At 46.0% G+C, this 14,130-nt stretch overlaps 2 protein-coding genes across 2 annotated transcripts in view; one reads left to right on the top strand and one right to left on the bottom strand.

The window, feature by feature from the left end:
• Positions 1-14,130, bottom strand: part of PPFIA4 (PTPRF interacting protein alpha 4) — a 111,322-nt gene that overhangs the window by 29,772 nt on the left and 67,420 nt on the right. The window lies entirely within an intron of this gene.
• On the top strand, positions 9,305-12,267 carry MYOG (myogenin). Its single transcript, XM_003767599.3, has 3 exons — positions 9,305-10,630; positions 11,592-11,673; positions 12,146-12,267. Exons 1-3 carry the CDS (start codon positions 10,076-10,078, stop codon positions 12,265-12,267), a joined length of 759 nt encoding a protein of 252 aa, XP_003767647.2. The 5' UTR covers positions 9,305-10,075.

Here is a 14,130-nt window from a genome sequence, read left to right as displayed (position 1 = left end):
TCACAGCAACACATGGGCCAGTGAGGAACACAAACCATCATATTTTATTATTCTCTATAATCAGGGCTCCCACATTTAGAGCTGGGAGAGATCTCAGAGATCATAGCCTTTAACCCCTTTATTTTATAGATGGGGAAGCTCAGGCTGAGAGAGATTAAGAGGCTCGTACAATCGTGCAGAGAGCATCTGTAGGAGGGAGAATTTGAACTCGGATTTTTCTGACTGCTCATTCTGTCACACTGTTCATCCTACACATGAACCAGCCTGCTCACCTTGTCTACCCAGGGTGGCCTCTTCCAGGCCTTCTTGAGCTCTTCCTCTCACTGTTAGTACAGAACTCAGCTCTGGGGAGGGAGTTCCAGGTCCTGTTTTCAGTGAAACTATAAAGAATGGATTATATTGGGAGTTTACTCCTGTATGACTGGGGGGAATAGTTTATCGTCTTTGTGGCTCAGGTTCTTCATTTGTTAAAAATAATAATAATAATAGTAAGGGTTGGAATAGATGACTATGAGATTCTTTCCAACTCAAAGTGTGTGATTCTCCATCCTTACTCACAGTTTTAAGCTTCCAGTTCCTATAGTTGTGAGCCACATCCCCGCCCTCTGACCTAAGAAGTGAGGTTCCTATTGCCTCCTCCATAAATAGACTCAGACTCCCCCATGCTCCCCATCCCTCTCTAACCTCCCCCCAAGACCCCAGCTCCCTATCCTTCTCTTGCCACTCCCCCCAGCTCTGGGTTTGGGATTCCAGGCACAGTCGGGATTTCCCAATAGTCATCTGATTCCTCATCCCCAGTGGAAACAATGTGTGGCCTTTCTGATGATCTCTTGCGGGGAGGGGTGGGAGTGGGGGGAGATAGAAGTTCATTTTCACCCTCTCTCCCAAGTGCTCTCTGTCTCTGTCTCTGTGTGTGTGTCTTTGTCTCTGTTTCTCTGTCTCCCTGTCCTCCCTCCCTCTCTTTGTTTCTGTCAGTCGGTCTGTCTTTCTCTGTCTAGGTCTGTGTGTGTATGCGTGTGTGTGTGTGTGTGTGTGTGTGTGTCTTTGTTTCTCTCTTTGTCCCTTTCTTTCTGTCTTTCTCTCTGTGTCTCTGTCTGTCTGTTTCTGTCTGTCTATCCCTCTCTGTCTCTGTCTTTATGTGTTTGTACGTCTGTCCGTCTATCTCTAAGTCTCTCGATCTCAGTTTATCTCTCTCTGTCTCTGTCTCTGTCTCTCTCTCTCTGTCCGTCTCTCTCTCTGTCTGTCTCTATCTCTCTGTCTCTATCTCTCTGTCTCTCTGTCTCTCTGTTTCTCTCTGTCTCTCTCCCTCTCTCTGTCTCTCTCCCTCTCTCTTTGTCTCTCTCTCCCTCTCTCTCTCTGTCTCTCTCTGTGTGCCTCTGTCTGTCTCTGTCTCTCTCTCTGTCTTTCTCTCTCTTTCTCTCTCTCTGTCTCTATCTCTCTGTCTCTCTGTTTCTCTCTGTGTGTCTCTCTCCCTCTCTCTGTCTCTCTCCCTCTCTCTCTGTCTCTCTCTGTCTCTGTCTCTGTGTGTGTATCTCTCTCTGTCTCTCGCTCTCTTCCTCTCTGTCTCTCTGTGTCTCTGTCTTTTCTCTGTCTCTGTCTCTCTGTTTCTCTCTCTGTCTCTCTCCCTCTCTGTCTCTCTCCCTCTCTCTCTGTCTCTTTCTCTCCCTCTCTTTCTCTGTCTCTCTGTGTGTGTCTCTCTCTGTCTCTCTCTCTCTTCCTCTCTCTCTCTGTCTCTCTGTGTGTGTCTCTCTCTGTCTCTCTTTTCTGTCTCTGTCTCTCTCTCTCTTTGTCTCTGTGTGTGTCTCTCTCTTTTTCTCTCTCTCTGTGTCTTCCTCTCTTTTTTTCTGTTTCTGTTACTCTCTCCCTTCAACTTTCTCTTCTCTTCCCTCACTCACCTCTCTCGTCTGCTTCTCCAGATCCTCCCCCATACAGAAACCCCTAGGTCTTAGCGGTCTCCATCCAGAAACCACCTTTCTTCACCCCTTGCCTGCCCCACCCCTATCTGCCACCTAAAGGAAGCCCGTCCCAATTATCCCCCTCCCTGCCCCCCACACATGCATTCAGTGCATTTTACTCACTTCTCCCGGCAGAGAGAGAGGTCAGAATGCAATAGCATCTGTTTTCTCCCTCATCCACACTGAGGTCATCTGTGTTAGCTTTCATATTTTATCAAAACCCTGAAGACAGATTGACATCCCCAGAGAGAAACGCTCCTGAACGCCTGGTGTGCACCAAACTGCTCGCCCTGCCATAATCAGCAGCTCTGTATTTGTCATTTTCATACTCTACTTACTATTTAAATATACAGAAACGGCCACCCCAACACACACATCCACATCTTGACCTTTAACCCTCCAAACAGCTATTGGTTTAAGCTGAATGAACTGTTGAGTTCCACCAGCAGTTGCCATGTTTGCAACCATACCAAGCTCCCAATTAGAAAACAACAGAATCATCATCATAATAAGTGGCAACTGAGTGACATAGTGGATAGAACATTGGACTGGAATCAGGAAGATCTGAATCCTCAGACACTTACTACCTATTTGACCCTAAGCAAGTCAGTCACTTAGCCCCTATTTACCTCAGTTTCCTCATCTATAAAATGGAGACACACTGGTGAAGAAAATGGCAAACCATTTTAGTATCTTTGCCAAGAAAACTCTAAATGGGGGTTTAAAGAGTCAGACATGACTATATAGCCACAATAATAATTTGCACAAAGATGCTTTTGATGGACTGACAGAAGATGAGTTTCCATCCTAAAGCTTTTACTCAATTACTATTTTATTCAAAAGAGCCTGCAGAATGTTAAAAAAAATAAGATAATAATAAAAGTATAGTGACCTATCCCAGAACGGCGACCCTCTAAATGCCATAGAATATAAGATGAGCTTACACCCTAATACTTTTATTCTCGTTTTATATGTGTGTGTGTGTGTATAGACACATATATACATATGTATGCATATAAAATTTTATTTATGCTTTTATTTAAAAGTGCTTCGCACAGTACGTGACACACAGGAAGCACTATATAAATGTTAGCTATTATTAAATGACAAAAAGTATTAAACTACTATTATTTGACCACTAGTCTGTAGAATACAAAATATAAGAGAATAATAGCAGAAGAATGACTTGTTCCAAGATTGTTTTGGTCTGAATTTCACCACACAAGACAAGAACCAGAATAGGAATATGTTAGTAGGGAATACCCTATTTCCAAGCTTTGCAACTTTTATAACTGAAACTACTTCTGAACCTCCCAAAGCAGACTCCTGACAGCCCTTTGGGGCCAATACCTCCACTTAAGGCCCCCGCCACTCTCTCTCCAGAATCCAGCCTTAGAAGGAGAAGGAGGAAGAGAAGCAGGTGGAGGGGATTTCTGTGAATCGGGAAATCGAGTAGCTGCCATGCAAATGAGGTCTAACACGACATGCAAATAGCCCGGAGATGAAGCTAGGGAAGGGGGATCAACCGAACTGCTGCTGGGGGCCCGCGGAGGAGGGGTGAGAGGCTAGGGGTCAGGAGTGGGTGTTGGGGGGGGGGAGCAGCCACGGGCACCGGGGGCCCTTCCAGCCAGAGCAGCAGGAGTGGGGATTATGGCTGGACTCCCTGCTGTCAGGTTAGAGCTGATGGATCCTGGCTGGTGGTGGGAGGACAAAGACAGCACTGTACTTGGCATCAACGTGTTCCCATCCATCAGAGGGCAACTCGAGGGGTGGCGGGGGCAGGATAGGAACACGAGCTCTAGGGGAGAGGAAGCCCCAGCGACTGACACCAAATACTGGTTTTTTCCCCTGCATTCTGGGCTCTTTTAGCAGGGAGAAGGGACAACCTGGTCCCCAAAATGAGCAAAAGCTAATTTTCCTTAACCATCAAGGCAGTGTTGTGCACATAAGGACAAGGCCACATACAGAACCGCCAATTATAGGCTCACAAATGCATATAAATAAATACACAAACATACACACTTTCATTGGAATATATGGTCAAGAATAGGGATGGCTCTTTGTATGTGTAGAGAGCCTGGCATCCTAGTAGTAAGTAGTAAGTGTAAGTAAGTGCTTAATAAATCTTTATTGATCATTTGGGTGACAAATAAATACACTCATTATCTATTGGACCTTGCTTCCCTAAGCTAGGTCATCAATGGAGTACATAGGACCCCTAATCCTCCTATTAATAAAATGCTCAGTGGATGAGAGAAGATAAAGGGCTTTTCCTGCTTTCACTTTTGATATAATCCAGAAGAAGAAAAGAAGGTAGGATATTGGTGAACTCCACACCTTACAGGAGAGACACATTCTGGGGGTGTCAAAATAGGGGAAGATAAAATTCAAATTATTGAATATTTATGAAGTCCCTACTCTGTTCTGGACACTGCCCTGGCACTGGGGATCTGAAGGCAAAAGCTAAACTTCACCTTCCCTCTAAAAGTAGACATTTTATTGAAAAGATGAGACATAACCCCCTGCTCTTGGGATTGTGTTTCAAAGCTCCCCGTTTAGTTGAAGAATTTACCATTTAAATGATGGTAAATGTGCACAGATGGCCTGTGCTTTTCTCTGACAACAGTTCGTTAATTAAGCACCTGCTGTGTGCAGATCCCTAAATGAGGCGGTAGGTGAGAAGTTTAGATAAGAAATTATCCCTGTCCTCCCAGAACGTGCCGTACTGTAAGAAAAATGACACATATATAGAACACTAATATAGTCAAATGGCACAGAATTCAATATTCTGAGACCTCCAGAGGGAAAACTTTACAGACCTGTAACTAAGGTGAAGCAATAGATACTTTGTCTCACAGTGCCGACATCTGTGTGTATGGAGAGTGAAACTTTTCCTCTGCAGTCTTCTTGCTCCCATGATCCTCATAGGACCCCTGGATCTATAATGAGACCACCTCTATTCCCTCACTCAGAACCACCTGACAGTCCCAGGAGCCAAATGCCAGCACTGAAGATATGATTTATACATCCCAGGGTTAAGAGCATTAACCACTGCAACACTATCCAAATCTGTACCCTTTTCCCCCACCTGTATCTTCTAGGGAGCTGGGGAAACTAGGGTACAGGTCAGACTCTCTAGGGGAGAGGGCACCCAGTGGTGCAACAGCATCTAGTTAGAAATATAAACTCATGACCTTATTTCAGTGGATCCTAAGATGGGCTCCTGAGGCTTTCCTGTACCACATGTGGGCTCCTCCCTGACAGGAGGAACCCTCCTCCTGGAGACCTCCCCAGATGCACCACGCTATGGCCTCTATTTTTCCCCATTGGAGCCTCTCCCCAAACTCTCCCTTCTTCGTCAACTTGTCCCAGACACTGAAAGGATCTTAAGCTATTGTACTGACTGGTCAGGGATAGGGGAGAGATAACAGATTTGTTAGAGGAGGTGGTATTCAAGGTTTTATTTTTCAAAGGTTCATGGACATTTTAAGTCAATCACTTCCAAAATCCTCAAAAAATTCCTTCTTAACTATGATTCCATTCACCCACTGTCCCCTCTGGTTTCCCATTCTCTCCTGCTAGTCCTTGAATTTTCTCACTCCCCAGCTACACCCATTCCCAAATGAAGCCGTGTATCCTCTCCCCTTGTCCCTAGAATGGCTATTCTGATGCATCTCTGTGTCTCCATGGGGGGATGAAGAAGCTATCCGTGTGGGTGTGCCTTGAGAGACAGTGGGGTATAATGGAAGGAGTGCTGGGCTTGGGTGATAAAGTACTCCATGAGTCCAGAGGCAAGGAAGGAGCCCTGCTCCTGAGTTTGTGGAAACTCAATCCCTCTTTCAGAAGAAGTGATACATGAGCATTCTCAAGAACTCCGAAAAGCTTTGGGATCAATTGTGAGCTATGGGAGTCACTGTATAGGGCTGCCCAGCATCCATAACTGCAAAAAGCTCAAAAGGAATGTGAGATGAGCAAATTTAGAGACATCTCCTACCCAAGAGCTCACACGGACTATTTGTGCCCAAGCTGAGGAGAGCCTGGCTATCTCATAGTGGCCGGAGCAGCCTCAGTCAGACCTGCTGTACCTTCACACCCATAGAGGGAGATCATTTGAGCCTTCATTGATATGAAAAACATCAATCCACCAAGAGATGAGTGCAGGAAGAACAGGACAGAAAGTGAGGTTGAGAGAAATGTAGGGATAATGAGGCAAGTTGTGCAAACATTTCTAAATTGATCTCCTTAGTTATCATGCAGTTACTCCAGAAAGGATCTACAGAACAGAAGCATCATTATGAGCATCAATTTAGGAAACTTAGAGATTGTCTAGTCACAGAATTTCTGAGTGGAAGGAACCTCACTGGCCATCCAAGCTACTCATCAGAGAGAGAATCCCCTCCTCCAATAACCAGACAAGGAAAATTGGGTAACTCAGAACTTACCCCCAGGGCACCTTTCCGGGCAATCCACCCCACAGTAAGGCAATCCTAATTGTAATCCTGGCAGCTAATCTTGCCTTCTTTTTGACTTCCTCCCCTTGCTTCTCATTCCGCCCTCTGGGGCCAAGTGAAACACATCTATCTTACCCAGGAGAGCTTTTCAAGGACTTGGAGACAGTTCTCGCGTCCTCCTGACACTTTACCAGGGCAAACCTTCCCATTGCTCCCAGTGATCCTCAAACGGCACGGACTCAAGGCCCTTCATCAGTCTGGTTGCCCTTCTCTGGATGTTCTTGAGCCTAGTAAAACTCTTCCTTTAATGGGTCCAAAACTTAACCTAATACTCCAGTATTAGGTTAACTGTCCTCTCCTTCCATTATTGACAACGGAAGTGTTATTCCTACCTTCTTCCTAAGGGCTAGGCCAAGTTCATGTTAACATTTTTAGCTGCCATATGGTAGACTCCTGGTTGAGGAGTTTTATTTTATTACAAATGAAGAAGCGGAAGAAGTTGTGATTTAACTGAAGTCACACAGCAAGGAAGCACAGAGCTATGATTTAAATTCCATTGCTTACTAACAAACCCTCAGCTTGCCTTGACTGAAATTCATACTCTCCCAACCCTTTATCATCATGCAGAAGTTATGCAAAAACCTTCAGCTTTTTCACACCAAAAGCAAATGCCGTTGTATGACATCCCCATTTCATAAATGAGCATAAGAAGTCTAACAGAATTGACCCCTCAGCCTCTTCCCTTCAGACCCCTGGCTATCTTCCACTTATTCCACAAACCTTTGAGTATAGGACCTGACAGAAGGCTCACCTTCTCTTCGTGCTTCTAAATATCCTTGAGGCTAACTCCTACTTTGTGAAATAAGAATTTGTAGAACAGGGAGAGGGAAACATATCCAAAATGATCCTGGCTCTTAGTCTCCAAAGTGACTGGAGCTGCCTCATAGGATATTTCTATCAGTGATGTTTTTCAATTAATGTCCTTTTCCTTTTTTCTCCTTACAACATACACACCCCTCATTATACCATCTTTGTGCTTTGCCTTAGCCTTACTAACACTTCAAAGCAAAACATGGTATGGCAAAGGCCATATGTGATAAAGAATATGCTTTAGATGATGCTTTTTAAGATGAAAGGGGAATGTCCAAAATGGGTGGAAAATGCATGGTTACTCCAGCACAAAAGACAATGTAGAAGGGACCATGTGTTCTAATGGAAAGAGTGGAGAGGGAGAAAACATACCTATTATGAGCCAGGTACTATGGTAAGTGTTTTATAAATACTATTTCATTTGATCCTTACAACAACAATGGGATCTAGGCGCTATTATTATTACTCCATTTTACATTTGAGGAAACTGAGGTAGACATACATTAAGTGAGTTGTCCAAGGTCATACAGTGCTGGCAATCATCACAATAATAAAAAAGGAAGAAATCCTAAAGGACAAAAACTCAGGTCAATGTCCTGACCAATATTGACCCCATAGAACAGATAATGAAACCTAAGCTCACAGCAGGTGATTAATAAGTGCTCATTGATTGACTGATTGATAGTTTTAAGTAGAGAAGTGATAGGCCACAGGTACAGAATGAGACATGTACCATTGTATAATCTCAGTTTTGGTTGGTTCTGCTTAACTACACTTTTTTTCTTTAAAAAGTGGATTTTACCAGGAAAAGACACTGGAAAGTGATACTGATTATTCTTAGACATCAACAAATTAGATATCAGCCCCAAAAAAGTTTTAAATAATTTTTTAAAAAATATAAAGAGTTTTTGATGTAGCATCACAATACCTGGACTTGAATTCTACCTCCTATATATACTATTGGAAAGTCATTCAATTTAGCAAGTCTCAGTTTCCTCATCTATAAAATGAGGATAATAATGCTTGTTGTCCCATTCTCCCTGGGGTTTCTTGGAAAAGTGTCTTGTTTAAATCTTAAAATTCTATTTAAATAGGAGCATTATTTTGTTTTTGTTTTATCATGACACAATATATCAGGGGAGTTGTGAAGGCAGCTTGAGATGCGAAGCCATACTACATACATGCTTACTGAGTTACTGTGTTACTGAGCCAATGGAGGGCCAGGATAGAAAACAGATCATTCATTTATTCATTCATTCATTCAACAACCACTTATGTGCAAAGCAATGAGATTTAGACTGGGAAAAAATAGAAAAATACTTAAGGCAAGATCTCTGCCTTCATGAGGCTTACAATCCCTCAAGGGCACCAGAATAAGCCAATAAGCATTAATGAATAACTGCCAGGAACTGTGCTAGGTACAAGATTGTCTGTTCTTGGGAAACTTGCATTCTAGAGCTACAGAATGATAGACTCTTAGCCTTAGGAAATTGCTTTGAAGGCTGATCCAGCTCTCTACCGAACACAGGAATGCCCTCTGTGCCATCTCTGACAGAGAGTCGGGCACTTCTTCCTGGGTGTTGGACAGCTCTCATTGTTCTGTTAGAAAAGTTCTCCACCTATGGGGCCAAAAATCTGCCTTTGTGAAATTTTCACTGAATCATCCTGGTCAGCCCCTCTGGAGCTGTATCTAAAAGACTGATAGTTAGGTGCTTTTTGAGATCATTCCCGGTCTCAGTCCTGTGAAATTTATAGGCTATTCTAGGAGTTCAGAAGTGGGGAAAGACTTCTGTTAACCAGAAAAGTCAACGGGTGAGGAGAAGGTGAGATTTAAGGGATCCTCTGCTTTCTCCAAACTCCCAATCCTCATCCTTCCACTGCAGCCAGACCTGTTCCTGGTACCCCTTTGAAGGGAGGATCTCCCTGATCCAGAAGAAAAGCAAGGTAGCTTCAAATAGGCCAGGGAGTAGACCCGAGTCAGTGGGGACACTCAGATCCCCACGGCTCCGAATATTTATCCCTCTAGATTTAATGATTCTGTCCCCATAGGCATCAATGAGCTTCTCCCCTGTTCTGAGGCTCTAACAAGAAGCTACGGGGTTTACACTCTAATTAAAGGGCTTGGGTTAGACCTAAGGAAGAACTTTCTGGCAATGAAGCTGTATGACTCATATCATAAAGCTGACAGCTTCAGGGATGATCTTGTTGAGAAAGCTGAGACTTACACAGAGCGGTGACTTAGCAAGATCATGAGCTCCGAAGAACACAGCCTGCTCATGGAACCCCCTTCCCTAGGCTGGAGTCTTTGCTCCAGGACGGACTCTCATGAGGTTGGGATGTTTACGTGAGCTTCTATCGGAAAACAGGGCTGTGGGTGAGGTGACCTTTCACGGTCCCTTCCGAGCGAGCCCACCCCCCTCTCCGCCTGAATCGCCACTTCAGGGACCCAGGGGGGCCAGGCTGCCTGGTTAGGCGTAATTGAAAGGAGCAGATGAGGAAAGAATGCTGGGCAGCCTCCTCCCCTCCCCTGCCCCACGGGGGCTTCAGAGAAACGAAAACTAATCAAATTACACCCAACGGCCTCCCTCCCCGTGCACAGGAGCCACTGGCCCTGCTTGGGGCAGGCTGGCCTGGGCTAGGGGACAGGGGGGGCTGAAAGCAGGAGGGAGGAGGGAAGGGGGAATCACATCTAATCCACTGTAAATGTCTTGATGTGCAGCAACAGCTTAGAGGGAGGCTCAGGTTTCCAAGGGGTCGGCTATATTTATCTCTGATTCCATGCCAGCGGGAAGGGTTTAAATGGCACCCGGCAGTTGGCGTGAGGGGTTTGAGGGGTTGCAGGAGCCCGGGGGCTGGTGGCAAGAGCAAACATCTCCCGACCCCATGGAGCTCTATGAGACTTCTCCCTACTTCTACCCCGAGCCCCGCTTCTATGAGACTGAAAACTACCTGCCCGTTCGGCTGCCGGGCTTCGAGCCCCCCAGCTACGAGCGGGCTGACCTCGGCCTGGGCCCCGACTGCCGGGTACCCCTGGAGGAGAAAGGCTCTGGGACCACGGAACACTGCCCAGGCCAGTGCTTGCCCTGGGCCTGCAAGGTGTGCAAGCGGAAGACGGTGTCTGTGGACCGGAGACGGGCAGCAACCCTGAGGGAGAAGAGGAGGCTCAAGAAGGTCAATGAGGCCTTTGAGGCCCTGAAGAGGAGCACCCTGCTCAACCCCAACCAGCGGCTGCCCAAGGTGGAGATCCTGCGCAGTGCCATCCAGTACATCGAGCGTCTCCAGGCGCTACTCAGCTCCCTCAACCAGGAGGAGCGCGACCTGGCCTGCTACCGCAGTGCCGGGCCACAGCCGGGGGTAAGTGGCAGCTTCTGCCTTCCTCCCCGGGACCACATGAGCGTGGGCTTGAGTTCCAAAAGCAGTGTATTTTGCAACAGGAGGGAGGGAAGTCAAGGAGCAAAGACAGGGAAGATGATCGAGGGTGGCCACTGAAATTCTGGATGCATTCCCCCCTCCGCTCCCATCCTTAATCAGAGTGGGTGGGAGAGGGGGGCCTGAAATGATTCAAGAGGTCCCTATTGGGCAGATGTGGGGCTGGGGGGGAAGAATTGGGTGCAATGACCTGAAAAATAAATGTCAGCCCCAGACAAGAATTAAAGAGTTAAAGGCAGTAAGGCATTCTAGAGAGGTGAGGAAAACTGACAGAAAGAGCTTGAAAAGGTAGCTTGGGAGTGGGAACTGACATGATGGAGATGGAGCCAAGAATATTGGTTTGAGCATTTAATTGGGGGTTGTGATGTCAGCAACCTGTGACGACCTATTCTGTCCCAGTCCAGAGAGTGAGGAGGACCAGAAATTTATTGCTAAACAGAGAGAAAATGCCCCGTTTCCCAGGGGGAGTTCTGGTTTTGTAGGGAGGAAGAGGAAGGCTTCTCTCTCTTCACGGCAAATTCCCATCCTTTTGAAGAGCCAAAAATACAGGGATGTAAACTAAGATCACTACACTGATATCAGAGTGATGGGAACTATGGGAAGGTTGCTGACTAGAGGCAACGAGAAACAAGAAGTTGAGGTGGAGGGTACAAATTTGTCACTGGGACCCATAGAGTTCATTGGACTTGGAGAGCCTTGGAGTACTAGTAGTACTAGTGTTTCCTGGGCAATTCTCCCTACAGATGGGATTCTGTAGCTCAAGCCATGAACACTGGGGATTTTAGTTCTGGTTCTTCTGGGGTGGTAAAAAGGAAGAAACCTTGGAGAATTGGATGGTTTTCTGTCCTTTGAGTCCCCTCACCATGCCCCCCACCCTGTCTAACAGGTGCCCAGTGAATGCAGCTCCCACAGTGCCTCCTGTAGTCCTGAGTGGGGTACTACCCTGGAGTTCAGCAGCAACCCTGGGGGTAAGTTCTGAGTTACCCAATTTTCCTTATAGCCCCTATTCTCCCCTTCTAGAACTGCAGAATCCATCGCACTTGTTATCTCTCATCCCTTCTCCCTCTGTCCTTCTGAGCCCAGTCGCGCCTGCTCTCAGACTGATCGGGGGAAGAGATTTGTGTCTTTCATCCCCTCTCCTCCTCTTCCACTTCATTCTCATCCTACTAGCCTTTGAACCTTCCCAAAAGCAAAAAGTGCACTTGCCCAGAGGTGCCTGGGAATTGCTAAATCAAGCCTGACTGGATTGCGTGTTCACACACACCCACACACACTCACATTAACAGATTGCTCATTTGGGGCAGGGACTACTGTATTCTACTTATCTCAAAAATTCCATCATATCCTAGTACACTGATAGGGTGAGTCCCCACTTCTGGGCTCCAAGTCCACTTGCTCCCAACCTGCAGCTAATATTGTGCCTTCTCCTCCCCACCCCAGACCATCTGCTCCCAGATGATGCTTCAGATGCCCACAACCTGCACTCCCTCACATCCATTGTGGACAGCATCACAGTGGAAGACGTCTCTGCAGCCTTCTCAGATGAAGCCATAGCCAACTGAGGCCGTCTGGAGGTGGGGGAAGCTCTCCAAGGAGTCCAGAGCCACAGGTACCACTGCCTTCAAAGTGGGGACCTCACAGCTGTGGACGTTCCAGTGCCAGGAGGCCGTCCCCCAGAACTACAAGTTTCACAGACTTTCCCATATCTCTAAGAGGTTGGATCATGACCTTGAAAAGGAAGTGTCTTCCCCATTCAGCTGGTTTTTTCCAGCTCCCTTCTCTCCAGGGAGAGAAATCAGGGAATATTGGGTGTCCCCTCCTGCATGTCAACCTGGGCCAGCAGTTGCCCCTTTCCAAAATGCCCCTCTGTCTTATCCCCCCCAAAAACAAAGTATTGTGAATGATGGGGATAGGGTTCTGGGAAGTGTGGTTCATATGTTTTTCTCTCTCTCTCTCTCTCTCTCTCTCTCTCTCTCTCTCTCTCTCTCTCTCTCTCCCCAATTCCAGTGGCTGGGCTGGGCCCACCCTAAATAGGGGAAATGCTCTATCCAGGTATACCTGGGGGCCAAGTTATTATTGGGATCCTCCCAGTGTTGTTTTGTTTTGCTTTGTTTTGTTTTTATAAAGTGGACATTTGACCAATGTCTCCTTGCACCAAAATCAGGGGCTCCTGAAAATGGGGTTGGGGAGGCTGGGGGGAGGGGAAGATGCCGTGGGATTTTGAGGGATGTTGATTTCATTGTTTTGTTTTGTTTTTTTACTAAGCATTGTGTGGTTTTGCCATGTTTTGTAATTTTTTGCTAACTTATTTAGAGTTCCTTTTTTTAAAAAATAAAAATGAATAAAAATCGATTTATCTGAAGAACACAACCGTGGGGGAAGGAGGAATGGAGATAACTGGCCACGTTAGGCCCGTAGGTAGGGGTTTCCAGCAATAGGATAGGGAACGGAGGGTTAGGAAAGAGTTTGGAGGAAGGGGCAAAATTAGTGACATCAAAATTCATAAGGTCACTAGGAGATAAAGTCAGAGCAGGGGTACTATGGCCACTGCTGCCATTCCACCCTCCCTGGGAGGAAAGGGAAAGGCTTCAGACAAAACAATGAAGGGCATCAGGATGTAAGCTGACAAATATCCCATTGCACTGTATTCCATTCCATTCCATTCCAGGGCACGCCACTCCCAAACACTCCCTAATTCATTCCAACTCAACAAACATTTATTAAAAGTTTGCCATGTGCGAGGAACCATCTGAGGCACTAGAGGAATAAGGGTAAAAACAGCAAACAGTCCCTTAGCTCAAGGAACTTCCATTTCCCAGTAAGGACACAACATACACATGGATTTAAGGGACCATGAGGTAATTTAGAGGTGGAACACTTTTAAAACCCAGGAGGTGAAAAAGGGGATCTTGTAGGCTTTGTGAAGGAGGTGACACTCAAGCTGAACCTTGAAGAGTATCGAAGAGGTGAAATAAGAAGGGAATTCATTCCAGATATGGGGGAATTGCCTTCAAAAGCATGAAAACTGAGAATGTTGAAATTGATAAATAGCAAAATTCCAAAATGCTGGAATTGCACAGATAAAGGGGTGTGATATAAAATGTCTGGAAAGGACAGTAAAAACTTTATTTTGGAGCCAGATTGTAAAAGGCTTTATTGAAATGCCATTCAGAAAAGTTTGCAGTTTATCCTAAAGGCAGAATGTCAGGTTGGAGAGTTTATTATTTTATATTGGAGGTAATGTCAGGAGAATAGAATGGGGACAATGACATGGTCACTCCATTCCGTACATGTTCTTAGCTCTCATAGCTAGGGTGTGAGCTTGGACTCGAGGTGCCTTCTCCTCCACCGCACCCCTCCTTTGATTCTTCTCTTAGCTTCCCATAACCCCAAGAGAGAAGATCCAGGAGTCCTTTAGGGAGATG

Source organism: Sarcophilus harrisii, chromosome 4, assembly GCF_902635505.1.
Source record: "Sarcophilus harrisii chromosome 4, mSarHar1.11, whole genome shotgun sequence".
NCBI classification, from domain to species: Eukaryota; Metazoa; Chordata; class Mammalia; order Dasyuromorphia; family Dasyuridae; genus Sarcophilus; species Sarcophilus harrisii.
This window is presented reverse-complemented; position numbering and strand designations above follow the sequence as displayed.

Coding starts and splice junctions, on each gene's coding strand:
- MYOG (XM_003767599.3), top strand. CDS start 10,076: ATGGCACCCGGCAGTTGGCGTGAGGGGTTTGAGGGGTTGCAGGAGCCC. Junction 10,631..11,591: donor GTGCCGGGCCACAGCCGGGG/GTAAGTGGCAGC, acceptor CCTGTCTAACAG/GTGCCCAGTGAATGCAGCTC. Junction 11,674..12,145: donor GTTCAGCAGCAACCCTGGGG/GTAAGTTCTGAG, acceptor TCCCCACCCCAG/ACCATCTGCTCCCAGATGAT.